Source organism: Theropithecus gelada, chromosome 7a, assembly GCF_003255815.1.
Source record: "Theropithecus gelada isolate Dixy chromosome 7a, Tgel_1.0, whole genome shotgun sequence".
In the NCBI taxonomy this organism is placed as follows: Eukaryota; Metazoa; Chordata; class Mammalia; order Primates; family Cercopithecidae; genus Theropithecus; species Theropithecus gelada.
This window is the reverse complement of record NC_037674.1, coordinates 50,453,162-50,477,413: the sequence shown is the minus strand read 5'-3', so window position 1 is coordinate 50,477,413 and position 24,252 is coordinate 50,453,162. Positions and strand designations below refer to the sequence as shown.

At 56.2% G+C, this 24,252-nt stretch overlaps 1 protein-coding gene across 3 annotated transcripts; it reads right to left on the bottom strand.

Moving 5' to 3' along the window:
* Window positions 1-912: 912 nt before the first annotated feature.
* CSK (C-terminal Src kinase) lies at window positions 913-22,481 on the bottom strand. Of its 3 annotated transcripts, XM_025390129.1 has the most exons (15): window positions 16,021-16,054; window positions 13,649-13,778; window positions 11,035-11,237; window positions 5,825-5,904; window positions 5,416-5,529; window positions 5,206-5,318; window positions 4,652-4,871; window positions 3,620-3,713; window positions 3,377-3,442; window positions 3,198-3,297; window positions 3,018-3,108; window positions 2,518-2,591; window positions 2,223-2,418; window positions 2,029-2,115; window positions 913-1,780 (listed from the first exon to the last, which is right to left on the bottom strand). In XM_025390129.1, exons 4-15 carry the CDS (start codon window positions 5,837-5,839, stop codon window positions 1,598-1,600), a joined length of 1,353 nt encoding a protein of 450 aa, XP_025245914.1. In that variant the 5' UTR covers window positions 5,840-5,904; window positions 11,035-11,237; window positions 13,649-13,778; window positions 16,021-16,054; the 3' UTR covers window positions 913-1,597. The 3 variants fall into 3 exon arrangements, with proteins under 3 accessions (XP_025245914.1, XP_025245913.1, XP_025245912.1); XM_025390128.1 differs by lacking the exons at window positions 11,035-11,237; window positions 13,649-13,778; window positions 16,021-16,054 and adding exons at window positions 21,847-21,899; window positions 22,396-22,460; XM_025390127.1 differs by lacking the exons at window positions 11,035-11,237; window positions 13,649-13,778; window positions 16,021-16,054 and adding an exon at window positions 21,847-22,481.
* Window positions 22,482-24,252: the final 1,771 nt, after the last annotated feature.

The window sequence follows — 24,252 nt, the reverse complement described above, 5'->3', positions numbered from 1 at the left end:
CTGTTGCACTGGGCCAGGAGAGATCATGGTGGATGGAACTACAGCGGGGCTGAGGAACAGACACAAGGTAGACTTCAAAGTCAGATCTCCCTGGATTTCAGGTCCTGTTGGCTGGTAGAGGAAGCGTCAGGGCCACAACAGGACAAGGGGAACACCCCACCTGCCTGCCTCAGGGAAAACATGAAGCCTCCTCACACCTTCAGAGGTTCTGTACTGACCACTGCCCCTGGACAACCTCAGTGAGGGGAGAAAATCTCATGGCTGGTCCACATTCCCTGTATGTGCCCTGACAAGGTGGGGTGGGGAGGGAGTCCCCCTGACTGGAAGGTGCCAAGATTTCCCCTCTGCCCTGCATCCTCAGCCCCTGCCAAGTCTGGTATGACATAAGGCCTGGCACATGGCAGGGGTGGGGACAGGGCAAAGCTGTGACATCATGGGTAAAATGGAGAACCACCAGGAGCTTTCTTGTACCCCTCCGGGTCAGCATCTTCTCAGGCATGAGACACTTCTCTTCCTACCAGAGGAAGCCCACCGGGCCCACCATTGCTTTTTCTCTCTCTCGCACAGGGGGCTTGAGTAGAATCCCGTTGCCATCTGTGCAGGCCTGGGCTCCCTCCCATCCCTGGCTCTAGCCCTCCTTGTGCTGCAGGCTTGAACAACACACCAGGGGAGGCAGCTGGAACCCCCAGGCAGCATCCTGTGGACGGGGCTCCAGAGCTGGGCTCGGCGGTAGCTGGACAGTGGGGCGGGTGGTGAGTACTTCCCCGAGGGCAAACACAGGACACTCACTCGTGCAGCTGACACAAAGCGGCGGCTACATCTCCCGGCCATGCTCCCCACCCAGCCCCACTCACAGAGACAGGGGGATGGACAAGATGGCATGGGAGGGACGACCGGGCAGGACAGGCAGGCTCGGTGGAGGAAGCGCCGAGGCGGGCGGCGGTGTCCTCATGGCGTGGTTTATTACGATTCCATCTCACAAGGCGGGTGGGTGGGTGGCAGCGGCACACGAAATCCAAGCCCCTGACAGACGTCTGCCTCGGGCGCATGCAAACAGTGCAACATGGTCAAGCGCAAACACGGGGCGACCGAGGAGACACGGGACATGGGACACGGAATGGGGAATGAGGCTGGGGCGAGGGGTCCCTAGAGAGGGGCCCGGTCTCCCCCACCCTCATGGGCAGGACAGGAAAAATAAGATTCGTACTTCTTGTAAAATGCCCATTTGCTGGGTACTTTCTTTCTCCTTATCTTGAAAAATAATAAAAAATAAACACACGGAAAAAAAATCTCAAAAAAGGAAAGGAATAAAACTCTTAAGAAGGCGAGCGGCGGGAGGCCAAGGAAGCCCGACGTGGTGGGGCGCTGCCTCCCGCTCCGTGGCCTCCTTCCTCCCTGGCCCCTCAGTGGGCTCCCCAGGCCCCACACGTGGGTCCAAGAGAGACGGGGCCGGAGGGATGCAGGCTGGGACGCAGGAAAAAGGCCCACCAGCCCGCTGGGGCTCAGTTCAGGCTCGGGCCCAGTGAGCAGGGGCACCAGGTCCATGATCTTCCAGGTTCAGTCCCCACAGGCCCATGACCCGGGCGGAGGCCAGCCGTCACAGGTGCAGCTCATGGGTTTTGATGTGCTCAAGCTGCTCTCGGAGCTGTAGGAAGGATGGCCGCATGGCGGCGTCCAGGTGCCAGCAGTTCTTCATGACCTCATAGACTGCAGGCGGGCAGCCATCGGGGGCATCCATCTTGTAGCCCTTCTCCACCCGAGGGACGACGTCCTTCAGGGGCTGTGGCCAGGAGGATGGCAGGAGTCAGTCCAGGGCCTGGCCCCAGAGAATACATCTACCCAGCAGCCTCTCAGGGATGCCCATCAGCTCTGCCCCAGACCCAGGCCCGGAGAGTGGCCTGTGAGCTCCCCAGGGCAGGCCTGAGGCTTCCAGGCCTTGACTGGGGAGGCAGGGCCCAAGGAGGCTCATGCCCCTGCCAACCCCTTCGTTGCTCCAAGAGCTACCCTGATCCCAGTACCTATACTCACAATTCTTGGATAAGGCACTCGCCCAAAGGAGTAGATTTCCCAGAGAAGGATTCCGAAACTCCACACGTCAGACTTAGTGGAGAATTTCTGCCATGTGGATAGAAAAAGCAGCGTCAGATCCCAGGACTCTAGGGGTGGGGAGCGACCCAGGACTCCTGCCCACCTCTGTAGGCCCCAGGGGAGGCCTGCCCCACCTTCTCTCTCAGGGCCTCAGGGGCTGTCCACTTGACTGGCAGCTTGCCCGTGTCCTGGGTGCTGGACGCCTCCTTGGTGAGACCAAAGTCGCTGACCTTGGCCACGTTGTCCTCAGACACCAGCACGTTGCGGGCAGCCAGGTCTCGATGCACGAAGTTGTTGCCCTCCAGGTATTCCATGGCCTCGCAGACATCTCTGGGGGTAGGCCAGGCACACGTCCCCTCAGACTGGGGCCCCCATAGCAGGGCAGGGTACCCCTCAAACCCTACCCATCCAAGAGGCTGCTTCACTCACAGCGAGAACTTGAGGAGACAGTCTCCGCCCAGCACTGACCGACCCCGAGACCGCAGGTAGTCCACAAGGCTCCCCTGGGAGAAGGAAGGACAAACCAGGCCCAGAGGTCAGATGTGCCCTGCAGCCCTCTCACACAGCAGGCTGGGGCCGGGTGGGTGTTGACACTCCAAGGAGGTGTGAGACAGGGAAGGATTGGGGAGGGGCCAGGACATCCGTGCTGGACACTGCTCTGTGTTATTCCTGCCTTATCCCTTGACTCTCACAAATCTCTGAGATAAGCTGTTATTATCTCCATTTCCCAGATGTGATGCTGAGGCTTGGAGGTGACATGATTTGTCCAAGGTTACAGTCAATAAATGGTAAACCAGGACAAAAGCCCAGCCCTGGTGACCTCAAAGCTCACTTGGGGTCGGGGGACCGAGGGAGCAGGGGCCCCAGAGCACAGTGGGGGTTTCAGGGCAGTTGGAAAACCCGAGTGCCGGGTCTCAGCAGGTGCCCACCTTGGCCATGTACTCAGTGACGATGTAGAGCCCGCCCTTCTCCTCCACGATCACGCCCAGGAGCTGCACCAGGTTGCTATGCCGCAGTTGCCTGGGGCAGGACGAGAGTGGTCAGAAAGTGGAAGCCGGAGCCTCACTCCTAGCTTAGGCCAACCTCCCCCCTACCCCGCCCCAACTCACGTCATGACTGAGGCTTCAGCCAGGAAGGCCTGGGCGGTGGCGTCGTTCTTAATGCACTTGACAGCGACTTTGTTCCCTCGGTAATCGCCCAGCATCACGTCTGGGGGCAGAGAGGTCGGCTTGTTCCCAAGTTCTGAGTCCCTTGGCGCGCCCCCCTCAGGCAGCCCAGCCCAGCTCACCTCCGAACTCGCCCTTCCCAATGGTCTGCAGTAGCTTCAGCTCCTTCATGTTCAGGGCCCAGCCACCTGTGGGGAGGGGCCAGTGAGGGCCTGGAGGCTGCTAGGGACATGGCTGGGATGACAGAGGCTGACTGGACTATCAAGCACATGGGGTTCTCTGGAGGTTCCTGGATAAGGGCAGTGCCAGGAAGCCTGCGTGGGAGGAGGTGGGTGGGCAAGAGGTCTGGAGTGGGGTGCACTCACTGCGGTAGAACTCATCCTGGGCCGCCACCGTGCCCTCCATGACCTTTGGTTTAATGAGGCGCGTACAGAGTCCATCTGCGTCTGAGGTGTAGTGCTGCAGGGTGTGGGGGGCAGGGTGCTCAGAGACAGCCCAAGGTGCCCCATATGCACCGTCCAGGCCTGACCACCAGGGGGCGGCAGAGGCCGGCCCCGCCCAGCCTGGAGTCACTGAGTGGGGAGGGCTCCCCATTTCTGGTAGGGCAGGGGTTAGGGAAGTCCCGGATTATGAAGTATGGCCCATTTCCCATGCCACCCTACATGTGGCTGCTGGACACTCAGCTGTTGCTACCACTCTGGACCCCACAGGTATCCAATGCAGAGGGCAACCCATGGCTCCGTCCTGACACCAGCCTCTAGCCAGGAGAGCCCAGGACCCCACCCTCACCTGCCACAGGCCAAGCCAGGCCAGCAGGGGAGGAAGATGAGAGTAAATACAGAGGGACACGGGAGGCTGTCTGTGGCTACCGGATGCCAGGTGTGGCCTGGCCAGGACTGGCAGAGCGGGCCTGGGAAGCTGCAGGGACCCGTGGGCATGTCCATGCAGGTTGCGAGAGCCTCAGGGGCCCTGGCGATCAAGGCGCATGGCTCATGCTTCTGCACACACTTCTGGGTATGCAGGTCTGTGAGTGGCTGGAGGAAAGTTAGCTCTGGGATCAGACAGACTCAGAATCCAGTCCTGGCACCAAATTATAGCTGTGTGACCTCAGGTGGGTCCCCTAACTGCTCTGAACCGTCGACTTCTGGTCTATAAAATGAGGATAAGGCTCCCCTCCTCGGGGTGGCACTGTGGGGTCAGAGGTGAGTCCTGGCACACAGCAGCTGCTCCACCAAGGTGTGAGGAAACGAGGGCTCACAGAAGTTGCCCCACATGCCTGGTCACCAGGCAGAAGCAGTGGGGCTGGAGCTAGAAGCCAGGGCTATGTGCAAAGGCCCCAGATGGGTTTAGGGTGTGTGAGGGTGGAAGTGAGGACCCACGGATACCCCCCAGCTCACCTCCACCAGCTGCATGAGATTCTCAAAGTACACCTCCTCGTCGATGCTGAGCTTGCTGGCATGGTACATGATGCGGTAGTGCTCCACCTTGCCATCGCAGCTCACGCACAGCGTGTAGTCCCCAGGGTAGTTGGTGCTCTCCCGCACCAGGAACAGGCCTGTCTCCGGCGGGTACAGAAGCCGCTCAGCCTGCTCCCGTGTGATCTTGCCGTGGAACCAACTGGGGAGCAGCAGGGCCGGAGGTCACGGTGGCCCAAAGGTACTGACCCTGGCTCCCCTTTCTGAAGGGTTTCCCTCTGCTTGGCACCCGTGGCTCACACTCGCTCAGTCAGGCATTTGAGGCCCTCCTCTTCTGCTCCCTGTCCCTTCTTCGACACCCTCCTGCCTCTGCTCCCAGCCCTGCTCTGTGAGGTCCCGCACCCGTGCCCTATACCTCCCTCCTGACGCCCTCCCCAACACCCCAGCCCCTCACTCTGGCCTCCCTGCTTGTTCCTGATGCTTCTCCAGGAGGACCAGGGCCCCTTCCCTCCCCAACCCCTCCTTGTAGTACTCACGGCATGAGGCTGAGTTTGGTACCCGCCTTCACGCCCTCCCGCTTCTGGACGTAGTTGGCTGGGATGATGCCCTCACGGCCCACCTTGTTTTTGGCTTTGTACCAGTTGGGGTCCTGGGGAGAGGGCAGCCCAGACATGCTCTCAGGCCCACCTCCCCCTGCAGAGGGAAGGCCCAGCAGTGAGAGGGTGGGGTAGGCGCCACCTGATTACCTTGGTGACGGCCACAATGGTGAGCACGTCTCCTTTGCAGAAAGGCAGGTCTTGCTCGGCGGTGCCGTGGAAGTTGTACTTGGCAATACATTCTGTACCGGATGGCCAGGCGGCCTGCAGGACAGGTGACAGGTGGGCAGGTGCAGCCTGGGACCCCTCCAGCCACCTGCCCGGACACCCTTGTGGTCACAGCCTTTGAGCTGGCCTCTGTGAGCCTGGGTGAGGTGCTCTGCCCGGAGAACGAGCCCCTTCCTGTTGAGACTCCCCCACTTCCCCCGGCCTGTGTCTGACTGGGTGCTGGGAAAAAGGGGAGTGGGTTGATCTAAGCTGCATCCTCTCTCCTCCACTAAGCACCCCACCGGGGCCGGTGGGAATGCTTGCATGTCCCAGACCCTCACCCTTGTGGTACCTGTATTGCTGACATCTTCTCAGGAGCTCTGGCGTCCCCGAGTCACAGTAAAGCCGACCCGTCACTTGGTACCATTAGACCTGTGGGGAAGAGAATGAAGAATGAGGAGGGGTGTGAAGAAATGCCCCCCAACTGCTGAGATCTGGCTCCTCACTGGGCGTAAACAGGTGCCAAGAGCGTCCTGTGCTGGAATTTGACACACGGGCCATTCTCTCCAGTCCTGGCAGGCTGACGGTACTGGGTAGAGGAGCATGAAGGCTGAGGACCCCCAGGGACAGAGGGAGCCACCAACCCTAAGGCCACAGGGGCCCTTCCAGGACTGACAGAAAGGAGCCAAGGGGGCTTAGAGGGCTAGCAGGACTATGGCCACCTGCCCACCGGCCCCATCAGCCCCAGGCCTAGTTCCAGCTACGGTTCTGTGGGGAAAAGGGCCCTGGGCCAGCTCTAAGAAGGGGCTGTGTGATCTGGGAAAGTCCCTTATGCTGTGGGCCCTCGGGTCCTTCACCTGCAAAAGCCTGCCTGGGCATCTCTAAATGTATACCAACCCCACTTCTAGGTACACACCAAGAGGACACAGGGCATGTGTCCACTTAGACAGACATAGGAGGGCTACAAGCGGCATGCTTAGTAATAAACCTCAAACTGGGAGCTGCCCAGATGCCGATCCAGAGGAAAATGGATAAACAGTGGCATATTCACAAAAGGGACTACGAACGGCAGCAAACTGCAACCATCAAATAAACTCCAACACAAACTCCAACCATTAAATAACCCTGATGAATTTCTTTTCCTTGCTTTTTTTTTTTTTTTTTTTTTTTTGAGACGGAGTCTGGCTCTGTCGCCCAGGCTGGAGTACAGTAGCACAATCTCGACTCACTGCAACCTCCACCTCTTGAGTTCAAGTTATTTTCCTGCTTCAGCCTCCTGAGTAGCTGGGATTATAGGCACGCACCACCACACCTGGCTAATTTTTGTATTTTTGGTAGAGATGGGGTTTCACCATGTTGGCCAGGCTGGTCTCAAATTCCTGACCTCAGGTGATCCACCCACCTCGGCCTCCCAAAATCCTGGGATTACAGGTATGAGTCACCGTGCCTGGCCAATCCTGATAAATTTCAAAACATAATGATGGCCAGGCACAGTGGCTCACACCTGTAATCTCAGCACTTTGGGAAGCTGAGGCAGACAGATGGCTTAAACCCAGGAGTTCAAGACCAGTTTGGGCAACATGGTGAAACCCAGTCTCTACTAAAGATACAAAAATTAGCTGAGGGCGGTGCTGCGTGCTTTTAGTGCCAGCTACTCAGGAGGCTGAGGTGGGAGGATTGCTTGAGCCTAGGGAGGTCAAAGCTACAGTGAGCCAAGGTCACACCACTGCACTCCAGCCTGCGTGACAGAGTGAGACCCTGCCTCTAAATAAATAAATACTGTAATCCTAGCACTTTGGGAGGCCAAGATGGGCGGATCATGAGGTCAGGAGATCGAGACCATCCTGGCTAACATGGTGAAACCCCGTCTCTACTAAAAAATACAAAAAACTAGCCAGGCGAGGTGGCAGGCGCCTGTAGTCCCTCCCAGCTACTCGAGAGGCTGAGGCAGGAGAAAGGCGTAAACCCAGGAGGCGGAGCTTGCAGTGAGCTGAGATCCGGCCACTGCACTCCAGCCTGGGCGATAAAGTGAGACTCCATCTCAAAAAAAAAAAAAAAAAAAAAATATATATATATATATATATATATAAATAAAATGTTAACCAAGAAGCCAGACACAGAAAAGTACATATTATGTAATTCCATATGAATAAAGTTCAAAATCTGGCCAAACTAATCCATGCTGTCAGGATAGCTGCTCTTGGGACAGGGAGACTGGAAGGAATGCAAGGGGACCTGTGGGGTTGGTTGTCTGACTGTCTGAGCCGAATCATGAAGTGGGTCCACTCTGTGACAGTTCACTGAGCTGTACCCTTGTGATCGGCACACTTTTTGGTGTACAGTTGACCGTTGAACAACTCGGGTCTGAACTGCGCAGGTCCAGTTACACATGGATTTTTTTCCTTTTTTCTTTGAGAAAGGGTCTCACTCTGTTGCCCAGGCAGGAGTGCAGTGACATGACCATAGCTCACTGCAGCCTCAAACCCCTGGGCTCAGCCAATCCTCCTGCCTCAGCCTTCTGAGTAGCTGTTACTATCGGCATGCGCCACCACACGTGGCTGGATGTTTTTCAATAAGTTACACTGGGTATGCCTGCATTTTCTGCCTCCCTTTCCACCTCCTCCGCCTCCACCTCCGCCAACTCTGTGATGGCAAGACCAACTCTTCCTCTTCCTCCTCAGCCTACTCAATGTGAAGGATGAAGACCTTCATAATGATCCCCTTCCACTTAAAGAACAGTAGATGTATTTCTTCTTCCTTATGATTTTCTTTTCTTTTTCTTTTTTTTTTTTTTGAGACAGAGTGAGACTCTGTCGCCCAGGCTGGAGTGCAGTGGTGGGGTGACTCACGGCTCACTGCAACTACCTCTGCCTCCCAGGTTCAAGTGATTCTCATGCCTCGACCACCTGAGTAGCTGGGATGATAGGCGTGCCCACCACAGCAGACTAATTTTTGTATTTTTAGTAGATACAGGGTTTCACCATATTGGCCACGCTGGTCTCGAACTCCTGGCCTCAAGTGATCCGCCTGCCCTGGCCTCCCAATGTGCTGAGATTACAGGTATAAGCCACTGCACCCGGCCATATGATTTTCTCATTTTATTTTCATTAGCTTACTTTATTGTAAGAATACAGTATATAATATACGTAACAAACAAAATGAGTGTCAACTTTATCTACAAGGCTTTCTGACAACAAAAGGCTATTAGTAGTAAAGTTTTTGAGGAGTCAAAGTTAATATACGCTTTTTTGACTGCAGGGAGGAGGTTGATGCCCTCAACTCCTGTGTTGTTCAAGGGTCAACCGTATATTTACTTCAATAAAGTTGACCCCCCAAAAAAGCTACCCTAGCCAACCCCATTCCCTAAGAGCAGCAACCCACCGGTCTGCACATACATACTTTGTAGTCCCAGCCCAGGGCCCCCTTGGACCTGTCTCAGGAAGCACAGGGGCTGGAACTACTGTTTCCTTTCTACAGGTGAAGAAACTGAGGCTGAGAAAGGGCCAGTGGCATCTTTGTGGTCACAGTGTGTTAGAAGAGAAACTTCTCCATGAGCCTCTTTGCTGGGCTCTTTGATACAATGGATGAGGTCTGGGGGCTAGCCTGACAGTCACAAATACTGCTACCTACCCCAATGGAAGAAGACATTTTATTTTATTATTATTGTTATTACTGAGATGGAGTCTTGCTCTGTTGCCCAGACTGGAGTGCAGTGGCATGGGAGAAGACATTTTAGTGCAAAGTGCTGGGGGTGCAAAGTAGGCAGGGACTGCAGAGCTTAGGCAGGCTCCCTGGAGGGGGAGCTCTGGGGCTGAGCCCTGAAGATTGCAGGGCTTAGACAGGCAGAGGGCAGGCCAGGGAAGGCACCCGAGTTGGTGCAGCAGTCTGAGCAACAGTGTCAGGCAGGGGACTGACACAGTGTGAGAAACTGGCCCGGGTGGAAGCCGATGGTGAGGGAAGCGGGGAGGCAGACCCTGCCCGTCTGGGGCTCTAGGACCCCACATGCTTCCAGAGTCCACCCTGAGCACCGCTGCTCAGGGGACACTGTAGGGGATGGTTTCAAGTGGGCCTGGCATAAACTCTGCCAGGCAGCAGGGGGGCTTCCACTGCCAATGTGAGGAACCAGGGTTTGATTCTGAGGGTGATGGGGCCTCAGCAGGGGAGCATGTGATCGTGGAGAGCAGAAGGAGCTGGGGAGGAGACAGTCAGGAAGAACCAACACTTCCAGGCCACACACCTGGCTCTATAGTCAGGCCTGGGCTTAATACTTGGCTCTGTTGATTGTGCGACTTGGGGTGAGTGACTCAACCCTTCTAAGTCTCACATCCCTTACTTACACTGAAGGGGAGGACAGGGATCCCCTGCAAGCTGGCTGAGGAGGGGCTGGAAAGAAACCCTGAACTTGGAAGTATCTGGTGCGCCCCTGCCCCATCCCCTGGACGAAAGAGCTTCTGTTCCTCCCAGAACACAGGCCCTTCCTATTCCCAGAGGCCAGGCCATCAACTCCTGCTGTTTAGGCAGGGACACTGAGGCTCAAGGAGGATGAGCCTGAAACCTGCCTCCATCCACATGACTCAGTCACCACTGAGTACAGGAACCACCCCTTGCCTCCCGTGAACTGTAAGCTGTGGAGGTAGGGATGGCAGGGACCCCTTGCCCCTGCCTCCCGTGGACTGTAAGCTGTGGGGGTGGGGGTGGCGGGGAGGGAAGGAGGATTATGAGCTCTTCTAACCCTCTTACCTCCATTTTACAGAAGCAGAAACTGAGGCTCAACTGGTTGAACAATTTGCCTGAAGTCACATAGCTAGTTAGGGGTGACAGAGCTTGAATTAGGGTCCCACTAGGGCTGGCTGGGCCCCCAACCTTTAGGTCCTTCTGAATAGGGGCCCTGCTAGCATTCCATATCCCCATGCCTCCCTCTTCCTCCCCAAACTCCCTGCCACCACAGCGGGGCGCGGAGGCTGCTGCGCTGTTAGTCACCCTTCCAGCTGTCAGTTTGCAAACACTCCCTTCCTGGCCTACAGCTGCTGCCACCGCCGCCTCCCCACTGCCTTGATGATAATAATAAAAATAATAACAGGCCCTGTTTTCTGAGCACTTATTCTGTGCCAGGCCCTGTCCTTGGCACGTTATGGCTCATCATATCCTCTAACAACTCTGAGACAGAGAAGCTATTATTATCCCCATTTTGCAGATGAGAACCCCAAGTTCCCATCTGGGGTTCTTGCCCCACAGGGGCAAGGCGGGCGTCCCTAGGACCACACCATGAGTGAGCATCCTGTCCCACTCAGGTGTCAAACTCCTGAGCTGCTGAGCCAGCCCTCCCCACAGCCCCGTGCCTCCCTGCCTGACAGGCCCCAGGAGTTGCCATGGGGACCACACTAGCCTAGGGGGAAGAGAGAGAGGAAGGAGGAGGGAGGAGGGAGAAGCAGCCAAGAGGGGCACAGGGGCAGCACTCAGGGAAGGGTGAGCCTAGGAGTGGTCAGGGTGGGCCGCCTCAAGGAGCTGGGTTCTGAAGGCTTCAGAGGGTCTCGAAACAGGGAAGAGGGCTAAACTCATCACCTTTACTCTGCTGGCTGTGACTCTAGGACCCAGCTTCCCCATCTGTGCAATGGACTGGTGATAACCCTTGGCTCCGGGGGCTGCTGTGAGGACTGGGGTTGGGCTCTCAGCACCAGAACGGTGCATGCCTTGCCACAGACATCCTGCAAGTGGGAGCTGCTAACCCTCTTGGACGGCTCCTCCCTGGTGGGGTCATGAGCCCCCTGAAGGAATGAATAAATGAACAAACAAAAGGGGGAATCCAGTCTGGCTACATTACACTCAGGTCCCATAACCAATGGGACTACAGTTAACTCCAAAGTTAACCCCAAAGGGATAGCAGCTATCACCCACCCCCACAGAGCTAGGGAACAAGGGGCTTGGGATGTGGCAGGACCGGTGCTTCACTTTGACTTCCTACCCCAAACCTGGCTCCCAGTAGCCCTTGTGCTGGGGTCCTGGAACAGGCTGGCATTGTGCCCAAGTGCTGACGTCAGAGACCGCAGCCAAGATGGCTCAGTGGCCTCCCAGCCAGTGCCTCGGCTGGGGTCCCCTTCTTAAAACATCTCCAGAAGGTGAGAGCACCCTCCCACTCCAGGTCAGAGGCTGAGAGCCAGAGTGGCTGGGAGGAGCTACTGCAAACTCAGGCTTCCACAGCTCAGCAGGGCTGAGGCACAGAGAGGGCGTCTTTCCTGGAGTTATTTATTTATTTATTTATTTATTTTTTTTTGAGACGGAGTCTCGCTCTGTCGCCCAGGCTGGAGTGCAGTGGCGCGATCTCGGCTCACTGCAAGCTCCGCCTCCGGGGCTTACGCCATTCTCCTGCCTCAGCCTCCCCAGTAGCTGGGACCACAGGCGCCCGCCACCTCGCCCGGCTAGTTTTTTGTATTTTTTAGTAGAGACGGGGTTTCACCGTGTTCGCCAGGATGGTCTCGATCTCCTGACCTCGTGATCCGCCCGTCTCGGCCTCCCAAAGTGCTGGGATTACAGGCTTGAGCCACCGCGCCCGGCCTCCTGGAGTTATTTAAACTTAAGAGTCAGGCTCCTCTATGGAGCAGTGCAGGAACGTCGTCCTGGGTGTCAGAGGCTCTGAATCCTGCACCTGGCTCTGCCATCAACTTGCTGTGTGACCTTGGGAAAGTCACTTGACCTTTCTGGGACTTGCTGGCTTCTGGTACCTTAGCCAGACCTATATCCCATCTGTCGTTTCCAGGACACCTGTGCCCTGTTTCCCTCCCCGCCTTGCCATTCCCTTCCCACTCTCTCCTCCTTCTTTACCAAGGGACTTCCACTCAGCCTTGGGGGTGCAGCTGAGGAACTGCTTCTGGAGCACCCATGCCTTAAAAAAAACACAGCAGGACAGTCCCTCCAGTGCTGTCTGTAGTAGCAGGAGATGATGGAGAGACAGCCCTTATGTCCCTCAGTGGGGGGCTGGTTGGATAAATTACAAGATGTCCCTAAAAGGGGACAGCATAGCTCTAGCTGTGATGGGGCCAAGGGAGATCTCTAGGTGCCGATACTGAACACACCCCATGATAGAGTATGGAAAATGGCAAAACACCAGCTCAAGTCATTGAAGAAAAAGTTGCCAGGGGAGCAGAACAGACACAGCTTCCAAGTCCCATCCCACAGGCTAATCGGAAAGATGAAGGAGCACCTGCTCTACACGGAGACGTGCAGACACCCTTGGAACCAAGTGATCCAGTGAAGCATCACCAGCAAGGCGACACGTGGACACTAAGTGCCTCCTGGAGGAGGACTCTGCATCGCCCAGCGGGGCGTGCCGGCCAGAGCTGTTCCACTTGACTCCAACCAGGGAGAAGCAATCAGACAAATCCACAACAATTGGACCGGACTCTTCATGTCAATGTCATAAAAGAGCAAAACAAAAAAAGGGCTGGAGAATGTTCTAGATTAAATAGGACACTAAAGAAACATGACAACAAGATTCAATGAATGATCTGGAATTGAATTCTATATCAAGGGGTGGTTGGGGAACAGCTATAAAATCACTTGGGGGCAGGGGAAATGGACATAACAGATAATATGGAATTCATGTCAATTTTCTTAAGTGTGATCATGACGTGATTATGTAAGAGATACACGCTAAAGTTCTTACGGTGAAAGATACAATGCGTACAACTAACACTCAAATCAGCAAAAAATACACACAAACGCCTATGTAGATAAAAGAAGAGCTAGAGTAAATGTGGCAAAATGTTAAGAACTCGCAAATCTGCATGAAGGATATATGAATATTCATTATACTATTACTTCAACTTTTTGGTAGGTTTGAAATACTCAACATAACAGGCTGTGAAAAAAAGCCAGGTGCAGGTTCTCTATGGAATACTACAAGTTGTGTTTTTAAAGAGGTATTAATACAATACCTCCCTAAACTCAAATATGCCTTGATTATCTTTGGAAAGACAGAGGAAACTGGTAACAGAGATTGCTTCTAGGATGGGAAAGGCAAGTGAGATCAAGTTCAAGGGAAACTTACTTTTTACTGTTCATTTGCTATTCTGTCCTTCTGGGCTTTTTAAAAAAGTATTATTATTTTTTTAAAGCCACATGCATCTATTACCTTCCCCCTTAAAATGAAACTGGAAATAAGAAACTTTTTGTAAACCACCTCTCCCTGGAGCCTTCCTTGGGTCCCCAGCTGTGTTGGGTGCCGAGGCCTCCAAGGCCTCTCACACATCCCTGTGCTCCAGTGAGAACCTCACTGGTTGTGGCCTGTGGTTTAGGGTGGACTGGGAGCTCTGCAGGGGGAAAGTGAGGATCTGATTCACGTCTGCATGGGCTGGGCCCAAAGTGGCTGCTCAGGAAATGAGCGCTGAATGAATGAATGAACCAACGAACAAAAGGGGACGTCAGGCTTGTGGTACATGGCTGTACCACACAGAGGTCTCATAACCAATGGGACTATAGTTAACCCCAAAGGGACAGCAGCTGTCACCCCATTCTCGCAGGGCTAGGGGACAAGGGGCTTGGGATGTGGCAGGACCAGTGCTTCACTCTGACTTCCTGCCTCAAACCCGACTCCCAGCAGCCCTTGTGCTGGGGTCCTGGGAACAGGCTGGCATTGTGCCCAAGCGCTGAGGTCAGTGGCTGCAGCCTCAGGCAGGCCTTTCTTGGGAGCCCAGGCTGACAAGGAGTGGGGAGAAAGAACTGGGAGCCCAGAAACTCTCAGGCTGCCCTTTTCCTACCCTGGAAGCAGCTGTAGACCCCCAAGGCCAGGCATGTGCTGAGGGCCAGGGGAGGTCAAGGGGCTCCCTTGCCCTTCCCCCGTTGCCAAAACTCTGCTGCCTAATGGGGCGTGGGAGCCTTCAGTAACTGTTTACACCCAGCTAAAAATACCCACTGAAAAGGGAAGTGCACAAAAGACCTGGGGGAACTCAGGGCCATGGCCCCCGGAGACTCTGGTGCTGCCACAGGACCCAGCTGGATGCTCTGGGGGATGGGGACAGCCACTGCAGGCAACAGGCAACAGCAAGGTCCACCTTGCCTTCTCATTCTTTGAGCCAGTGTTTTGGAAGCTTTCCTGTGTGCCCAGAGCCATGCTTGGTGGGCCAGGATATCCGGGTGGAGAAGGAAAGGATTCAGGAGATCCTGCCTTTGGGGACCCAAGGTCACCATTCACCTGCCTCTTCTCTGTGCACAGGCCAGGGCTGGATGCTGGGAACCCCCATAAAATGCAGACCTGACTCCTGTCCTCCTGGTTACTGGATGGTCAACCATGGCCTGGTGTGCTCAGTGCCTCCATAGACTGAGACAGGGGCTACCCAGGAAGGCTTCCAGGAAGAAGGGTGAGGGGAGCAGGAGCTAGAAGGCTTTTAGGGGAAAGTGACTGAGAGAGGGGTGCCTTGGAGTAGACCAGGATTAAGACTGCAAACTGTGGTACAGAGCGAGTTAATGAAGACCGAAGAAGGTTCAGGATAGGGGCCCAGGGAGCCTCTGAGCAGGGCCTACAGGTCATAGTACAGATACAGGCAGAATTAAGTTTCAGATCTGGGCCCGCCCCTCCAAAGGGCAGTGCACCTGAGGAGGGCGGGGCACGCACCAGCAGTTGGGCAAGTTTGGCAGCAATAAAATCAGCCCCACCTCTGGTTCTGCAGAGGACACCAGGCTGATGCACTGTGACATTCCCCACTGCACATCAGGCAAGGAAGGGTGCTGGAGGGCTTCTACTGACCCCTGCAGCCTGTGCTGGTGGTCCCTCAGCACCCCCACTGCATAGGTGTCTCAGGGTGGGCAGCAGCAGAATTGGGCGCCAGGACCTTGGAGATGCCTACATCTCCCGGGGGGTCACGAAGGAACAGAAGAATGTCTGCTCTGGCTCCAGTGCACGCTGCCCTACCCCCATCCCGGGGCTCCCATCAGCACCCTGACCGAAGGAGAGGGGCGGATTTAATGGATAAATACCAAATTACAGCAACTCACTGGCTTTTTTTTTCCTGCCCCCAATGGTTCAGTAGGACGGGAAATCCCGTCTAGCGGTTTGGGAGAGGTGGGGGCTGGGGTTAGAGCAGGCTAATGGGGAGCCTCCTCCCCAGGCACCACTGCGGCTTGAGGCTGCCATTCCTGGCCCAGAAAGGTTTCTAATTACCGCTCAGGAGCCTAATTACCTACGTGTGCTGGGCAATGGGGACTCTGGGCCTCCCCAGGGCCCTAACCCAGGCCTCTGCTCCTCCACCCCCTTAGCACAGGATGTGGTCTTTGCATCTTCATTTGCCTGCATTTACATATAACCTCTCAGCACTAACCTTCAACGAACCCTTCAAAGTCATGTTCTTGTCCCTCACCCCAAAGTCTCCTGGCCACATTCTAGGTGGGGAGACTGACGGCTGGAGGCCCATGAGCTGTCTAGAACTTTGGCCCCCAGATTTCTGGCCTCCCCACTTCAGAACCACGACCCGCAGAACACACAGCTCAGAAGGTAAAGCTGTGGGGACCAACACAAAGGACAGACTTGCTACTACTTAAGGGAGATGGGGCCGTTACCAACACACTGCTCTAGCAAGAAGGGCTGCAGAATGAGAGCACAGGAGTTACAGCCTACTGACCCAGCCGGGTTTGGGGCACTGCATTAGTTACTTAATCCTTCAAACACCCCATGGGGCAAGGACCGGTGATCTCTCACAGAGGAGGAACAAGCTGTGCGGGGACTTGAGCTCAGAGTTGTCTGAACCTTGGTTAGGGGACCTTTCTTCTCACCTTTCCTTGTGCAGGACAGATGACATCCTGAAAATGGATAGGTGGGGGGCACCAAGGGAAAGTCTGCCCAGAGCTTGGCTGTTCTGCTCTGGGAAGCAGAAGTTCTTCTGTGCCCACTTCTTGCTTGTCTGCACACCTCAGCCTCTCAGAGAGGCCAAGAGCCTATCGAGGGACACACAGAAAATAGCCAGCAGCCCCAGAGAGGGAAGAAGCTCCAAAGAAGGACCTCTCTCCCTACCATGCTTCTTCTTCAAACGCTTCTTGACTTTCACAGGCCCTTCCCCTCCGGGAGGCCCTCCAGGCTGCCCCAGCCCACGCACAGCCCCAGCTTCAGAGCTCCTACCAGCCCTGCCAGGAAGTGAGAACCACAGGCCTCCCCTCACTGACTCCTGGTTTCCTCCACCCGCCAGCAGAGGCGCTCTCAGGGTTTGTTCTTCATCCTTCCCTCCTGTCTCCCTGCAGCATGGACAGCACAAGCTGCAGATAGACGAGCGAGTCTGCATGAGGACCAGGTGTCAGGCTGGGCTGAGAAGCAGCAGCCAGGGTCCAAGGGGGGCAGATTATGCCCAGGTTTTCACCTGCCCACAAGGCTTACAACCATACCACGATCGGGACAGCCAGGGAGGCACCAAGCAGCCTCTTCTACTTGTTCCTTCGACTCTGGGCCCAGACCACAGAAGAAGGGGTGGAGGGAAGCTGCGGTTGAAGGGTGTGTGCACAGCTAGTGTGTGATGAGAAGCTGCCTTCATCTTAGCACCTTAAAACCAGGAAGAGAAACTGAGCAGGCAGAAAGGGCACGCTGGGCTGCATAGAGCCCTCTAGTCCCTGGGGGCCTGCTGAGGGGAACTCTCAAATAGTCACTGGACAAACCACTTATCCTTTCTGGGCCTCAGTTTCCCCATGGGAAAAATGGGATTTTTTTTTTTTTCTAATGGGTCCTGCCAGTCTGCCCTGATTGGTGCTGTCTACACCTAATGGGCCACGTCATGGTAGATAAAAGAGCACCCCCTCAACTGGTGGAGTACTCCTGATCCCGAGGAGCAGGGGCTCAGCCACCCAAAGCCAGCCTCTCCCTGCTCACTTCTCCCCTCAGTCATGCAGGGAGCACCAGCTCTTCCTTCACCAGCTTTTTATTTTTAGGTCTGAATTTGACTTTAATCATTACTTAGCGGATTCTATTTCCAGCCCTTGGATGAAGGGACCCAGAGGGGAGGAGGAAGGGAGGCAGTGCTCCCTGCCGGGCGCTGGGGGTGGCCTGCTCCTCCACCCATCCTGTCCCCAACCAAGGGCGGGGGAAACTGAGAAACACCCAAAGGGCTCTCATCTGAGCCAGGCCAGGCCAGCATCTTGGGACGGACCCCACCCTGTGACCTCATCCCATCCCAAGCTGTGGGACAGGAGGGCAGCTGTCATGCCCACTTCCCTTACACTAAGAGCAGGGAGGAGGGAGACACTCCACAGGCCAGAGTATGGCAGCTGGAGTCTGAGGTCGTGTGCCCAAGGGACCTCTGCACTGAATGGGCCACCTGGGGGAGGACCCCTTCCCTAGGTTAGTCCTGGGCCACCCTAGGGTCATCTGGGGCTACAGTCTCTTAGGCCCAGGGTTGCCAAGCAGAGACCGGTATCCTGCTACTGCCCACAGGGTGGCTGTAGGAGGGCACTCCCAGTTACTCTGGTCTCCATAAAAGCAGAACAAGAGGAAGCAGGTGTGTCACAGTGAAACACACTCAGGTTAGACCTGGGGAACACCTGCTGAGAAGGGGAAGGCTAACACATGAGTTTCCTAATGTGTCCAACTCCCTCCTGGGAAGCTCTGGGAGGCTCCAGAATCCCCCTACCCTCAATCTCCCAGCCTGCTTCCCTTCCTTGGCTACTGGGACAGGGTGGGAAGATGAGGCTGGCATGGCTGTTCTCGGGCTGGGGTTCGGGATGCCTAGGTTCCTTGTCTAAGTCTCAGGCTAAGCAGGCCTCTATTTCCTCTGGGAAAATACCAAACTGGGCTGACCTAGCCAGAGCTGGGAGGCGGGAGGCAGCCAGGCTCTTAAGAGGCCTTGTCGGCCGGGCGCAGTGGCTCACACCTGTAATCCCGGTACTTTGGGAGGCTGAGGTGGGCAGATCGCCTGAGGTCGGGAGTTTGAGACCAGCCTGACACGGAGAAACCCCGTCTCTACTAAAAACAAAATTAGCCAGGCGTGATGGCACATGCCTGTAATCCCAACTTGGAAGGCTGAGGCAGGAGAATCACTTAAACCCGGGAGCCGGAGGTTGTGGTGAGCCAAGATCACGCCATCGCACTCTAGACTGGGCAACAAGAACAAAACTCCATCTCACCAAAAAAAAAAAAAAAAAAAAAAAAAGAGAGAGAGAAGATGCCTTGTCTATTCAGCTCTGATGTTGGGAGACTGGAAGGGGAAAGGGTGGAGTCAGGTCCTGGACCCTAACCAGCAGCCCATCTTCCCAGGGCCAGCCCCATGCTGTAGGCCAGGCAATCACATGGTAATGGGGAGAGGGGAGGGCAGGGAAGGGCACTGGCCATAGTATTCTAGAACCTCAGGACCAGGGGGTTTCAGAGGGGCTCCCCAGGCAGAGACCACCTCTTTGCCGGGTGAGTGGTCAGCCAACGTTGGCTCGTGGCTCAGGCACCTTCCCCACAGGTTGAGGCAGCCAGCAGTGGACACTCCTTCAACAATGCCAGTCCTACTCATAGAGGAAGTGGAGGAAGGCCTGTGCCAGGCACTTTAGAGCCCCTTGGTTAGTTAGTGGACACTGTCCTTACACCTTTCTCTAAAGTAGGTGTCACCATCCTGTTAATTATATAAAGGCAGCTCAGCAGATCAGTGACCTGTCTAAGGTCCCTCCACCCTGGGTCTAAGTGGCATGTCTGAGCCTGGAACCCATATTCAGTTGGGTGCCAAGTTGCCCGTGCCCTCTAACACCCTGGCTGCTTTTGGGACTCACAGTAATGACAACCACAACAGCAACAGAGGGGAAAAATGCACACGCTCCAGTGTATGGGTGATGGCGCTGCAGCAGGCCAGCCTGGAATATTCTGTGGCTTTTTAGAAGCAACATTACTTAGACCATGTAGCACCATGAGAAAATGCCCACAGACGCAGTATTAAATGAAAAAAGGTGTCACGGTACACACACTCCAGTGACAACGGCGACGAAGGAAAAAGACGGGGAAAAGACCAGCAGGGAACTCCAAAATGCTAACACAGTCACTGCCTGCTGAAGAAATAGTGGGTGATTTCTGTTTCGTTTTCTAAATTTCCTGTAGCGCTGTTTTGTTATTTTCTAAATCAAGAAAATGAGTGCATTCAGTTTCCCTAGAACGAGCTCAGATTCACTTCCCTGGGACCCGCCTGCTCCCTAGCGCTGGCCCAGGTGTCTGGGACAACTTCTGCCACGGGATGCCTTTCTCATTTGGGACAGTCCCTCAGACATAGGAGAATCTGTCTCTACTTTCTCTTTTCCCAGACTCAATCAACATCCTTGGTTCTTTGAAGACGACTTGTCAAGGTTTTAAAATCCTTCAAAAGATGGAGCCCAGAACTGCACCCAGACAGGTCTGCCCCCTTTGGGGGGCAGCCACATCACACTGTGGATCATGGGCCTCAACCCCTACCTATATTTGTTTGGAGGAAGCTGCATTCTGTCCGCAAACTTTCCAACCCTTGCCGTGGGCCACTCTGTGTGGCTCAGCCTTTTGGGGTCTGGCCCCCCTGCAGTGGTAAATGGGAATATTTTCTGGTCTTTCCTTGCCCCGACCCAATGCAGAAAGAAGAGCAGCCGCTTCTGAGAGGGAGGAGGGCACCAAGCTCACTCCCTCTCAGAATGAACGAAAAGCACATCCCCGCACACGTGCTAGCCAGAAGCCAGACTCCTTTCTTCAAAGGCCCTGGACCCTGGGTCGCACCCTCACAGCTCACAGTTGGTAAAAATTAAAATAAAATAAAAATTAAAAAGGCTGGCCTGGGGTGGAAGGGAGCCAACCATGTCAGGCTCCAGCCCGAAGTCCCTCAGGGTGGAAAGGAAGTTAGGGCTGGTGTGGGGCCATGTGAGGGGAGTCTCACAGGCCCAGGACATCTGGGTCCCCTCCACTGTGCATGTCAGGACAGCCAGAAAAAAACTGAAAAAACAAAAAAACCTAAACTGTGAGCAGGGACCCAGCAGGACAAAACTGCCAGCAGCTCCAAGGGAGCCCAGACACCACTCAACACCCTCCAGGGCACTGCCTGCTCTCCTGGGCCAGAGGATCCTGCCAGGCCCCGACTTCACCCCTGCTGCCCTTGCCCTGTTCCTGCTGTGGCCACAACCAAGAAAGACATTGGAACGGCCAGGGTACTAGGAGCTTGAAATAGGCCCCCTGGGTGTCCCCACTCTGTAGCCTGCTGCCAGTGGAGACAGGGCTTCCACGGTTCCCATCTGACCCCATTTATATTCTGAACTTGGCTGCTCCTGTGCCAGCTGGGCCATAGGTGTGGGGAGCGCTGGGTCAGGACTGACCACCAGGTTGTTTCAACTCAGAGCCGGGGCCAGGAGCCGGCCTTTCTGCCACACCACACAGATGGCCCCACACCACACATTCCCCACATCTCCTGCTAGCTGACCCAGCCACAGCTGGGGCCGGAAGCCCTTTCACTCCCTCCAGCCCTCTGCAGGGAAGCACGTGCTCAACCAACAGTCCCTCCCGGGCCAGGCTGGGGGGCCTGTATACCCAGTGGGTGAAGGTGCCTGCCTGGTTTCCTTCCACCCACAGCCATCCAGCCCTGCAGAGCTGGGGATGAAAGGATAGCCAGCCTAACTCCACTAGGGGCCTGGGGTAGCAACTTCTCCCTTTGAGCCTCGGTTCGCGGGTGTACAAAATGGGCGGGGAAGTGAACTGGTAGTTAAGCTCCAAAAATCTGCTGGCTGGACACACCCCTTCCTGACACCTGGTCTGGACCACAAAAAGCCTAGGAGAATGGGTGCCCCAGGGTGCCAGAAGGTGGGGGCATGGTGCTAACGCTCAGTCACCTCCACCCGGGCGGAAGGCCTGCCCAGTTTCCCACCCAAAGGTCAGAGGTCCCTTGGCTTACGCCTGGTCTTCTGAGAGGCCAAGGGTGACAGTCTCAATCCCAGGACCTCGGCTTCTAACTGCTCACCCGAGGTGGCTGGGCCCTGGGCTTGCTTGCAGCCCGCAGGGTCACGGTGGGATAATGAGGGAGGGATCAGAACCAAGCAAGTCAGGGCACCTGCAGGGAGGTCCTGGACAGGGAACGGCAGGGGAGTCCAGCACTCTCTCTAGGGACCTGGCCCATACGGATCCTCTTCCTCCAGACTCCAGCCACCTCCTACTCTGAGCTCCACAGAGCGGGGACTCGGGATGACCCGAGAAGACAAGTCCGTGGAGCTTAAGGGCAGTACGTCCCTCGTGCACTCCCTTCCCATTTGGGTTCCGACAGTGGCTCCTGGGAGAATTCGAACCCTTGCAAGGGAGTAAAGGAGAGAGGGGAGAGGGGGGAGAAGGGGGGAATAGGAGTGGACGCGACAGTGGCAGCAACAGAGACCAGACGCGCGACCTCCACCCTCTTCCCTCCAGGGGACACTCCGGGACGGCCGGGCACTCACCTCGCTTGGGGCACTGCGGTCCAGGCCACCCCGCCGCGGGCGGCATCAGCGGCCTGCGGGACGGTCCATGCGGTCAGGGGGGAGGGGAGGGGCACAGGGGTCCCCAGGGGGTACGGTACAAAGAGGTATGAGTGCGAGGCGAGGGGAGGAGGGACCGCCAGGCAGAGGCAGGGGGACGGCCGCAGGGCCCGGGTAGCGGAGGGAAGAAAGGCGGGGGAAGGGGGCGGGAGGGAGTCGGGGGGAGGAAACAATGTAGCCGGCGCGGACCCGGCAGAGTTCCGCTTCCGAGAGCCGCCACTGAGGTTCGATTTTGGAACGTCGCGCTGGCTGCCGGGGGCCGCCCCGGACGCTCGATCCCGGCCGCGAGGCTCCTCGCGCTCCACGCCCCGCAGGCTCCGGCGGCCAGAGACTGGCTGGGGCGGGAGGGACGGCGGGCCGGGGTATGGCCCCGACGGCGGCGCAGGAACCCGCCCCGGCAGGATCCCCCGGGCAAGGCGCGGGTGGGGCAGGAGCGGGAGGGCAGCAGCGGGCTCGGCGGCGGCGGCCAACCTCGGCTCGCCCGGGGCTCCGCTGGGAGGAAGCTCGCAGGCCTGGCGAGAGGAAGCGCGGCCCGGATCCTCCGCCCGCGGCAGCGCGCCTGCGCGAGGGGGCCTGCCCGGCGCGCGGCGGGGCGTGGGCCGGCGGGGCGGCGCCCCCTGCCGGGCGCCGGGGGCACTGCGGGGGGTGTGTCCGCGCCCACGCCCTGCCCCCACTTGCCTGCCTGGCTACGTTGAAGGCTCCAGGGTCTCCCCCACAGCGCACACCAGCCGGCCTGGGAGCAACCTCCCAGCCTTCTCTGGACGCAGCTCTCCCGCTGCCGAAATGCTGGGGGCCGGGCCTGGGCCCCTCTCCTCAGGTCTGTGGAGAGTGGGCCTGACTCCCGGCAGAAAGCCTTCATTCATTCATTCACCAACATTTCCTGGCGCTGACATCGTGGCGGAGCCTGCTCTGGAGTCTATTGGCAAGATCATTTCACTACCGTCAAGGCGTTCTCGGTCGGGTGGGGGTAGGCTGACAGGCCAACAGACAATCGCAAGGAAATAATTGATCAAAGTGGAGAGGTGGCGGACACGGTTCCCAGGAGGCAGAAGGAAAGCGAGGGCTAACGGGGAGACCTCACAGAGCCGGGACTGGGCAGAGGGAACTGCACGCACAAGGGCGGGGAGTGCGGAGGGAGCTTGGTGGCTTCTGGGATCTAAAAATAGCTCACGCGGCTGCCGCTTGCAGTGTGGGTGGGGGAGAGTGGTGGGAGATGGGTTCCTGCAAACAACAGGGGCAAAAAAGATCTAAAGAGCCTCATGGGACTTTCTTGGAGTTTATGTTCAGCCTGGAGGCAATAAAGAAGTTGTCAGCAGCTCCGTGACCTTGGGCAAGTTACTCAACCTCTCTGTGCTTTAGTTTCCCCGTTTGGTAAAATAAGTGATATATAATGGCACCGACTTCTTAAGTTTTTGTGGGGAGGGGAGGAAATTAGTTAATACATTTAAAGTGCTTAGTGTGCAGTAGCTGGCACGTGAGGAGCCCTCCGTTAAGCAAGGGCTGTTATATCATTGTTAACAAGAAGCAGGGAGATGACCTGCTCTGAGCCACAGGAGAGGACAGCGTGCTCAGGCATGATGCAGGTGGGAGAGTGCAGGGTGGCGGGGGAACAGAATGGGGGTACAGTGATGAGGGCGAGACTGGGGAACAGAATGGGGATACAGTGATGAGGAGGAGACCAGAGACTCCAGCGTAGGGAGGAGGTGAAGGTGGGGGACTTTCTAGGGACTAGACCCTGAAGCAAGGGTCAGGCTTATGTGGACAGAGGGAAGAGGCACTCTTGGGGTTGGTGGGGAGGAAGTGGGGCATGCTGACAAAGTCTTGTAACACAAAATAAGCATGAAGAGGCCCAAGGGAGCGAGAAGAGGGCAAAGAGCCCTGTGGGAGACAGAGCTGGGAGACAGTATGGCTGCAGTTGTTTTAAAGAGCCTCGGATGCCAGGAGCAGGAGCTGCCCCCAAAACCACAGGTTGGCCCTCTGACCCAGGGCACCCTTAGGCCGGTTTCCCAGCTGAAGCCAGCCCTTTGGGGAGGGATGTCCTTTGAGGAGACAGTCATGAATTTCAGCGATAGGTGTGGTGTGATAGAAAAAAGATGAATTTGGGGTTGAAGTCTCCAAATTAAATTTCAACCCGTTCACTTACTAGCTGTGTGACTTAGGACTAGTTACCTAAGGTCTCTGAGCTGTTTCCTCTTTTGTAAGATCAGACTCAAAATACTCTTCTCTCATGATAGATAGTGCAGATTCAGCAAGATAACGGCCGGGGGTGAGGGAGTGGAAAGGGTGCTCAGCAGAGCTGGTTTCCCTTTCTTTCCTCTGAGGTCAAGA

Bases quoted from the DNA above. Each gene is read 5' to 3' on its own strand.
- CSK (XM_025390127.1), bottom strand. The intron at 4,872-5,205 runs GTGAGTACTACA...GCTGCTCCCCAG, and splicing joins ACCAAACTCAGCCTCATGCC to TTGGTTCCACGGCAAGATCA. The intron at 3,109-3,197 runs GTGAGTTGGGGC...GTCCTGCCCCAG, and splicing joins GCTGAAGCCTCAGTCATGAC to GCAACTGCGGCATAGCAACC.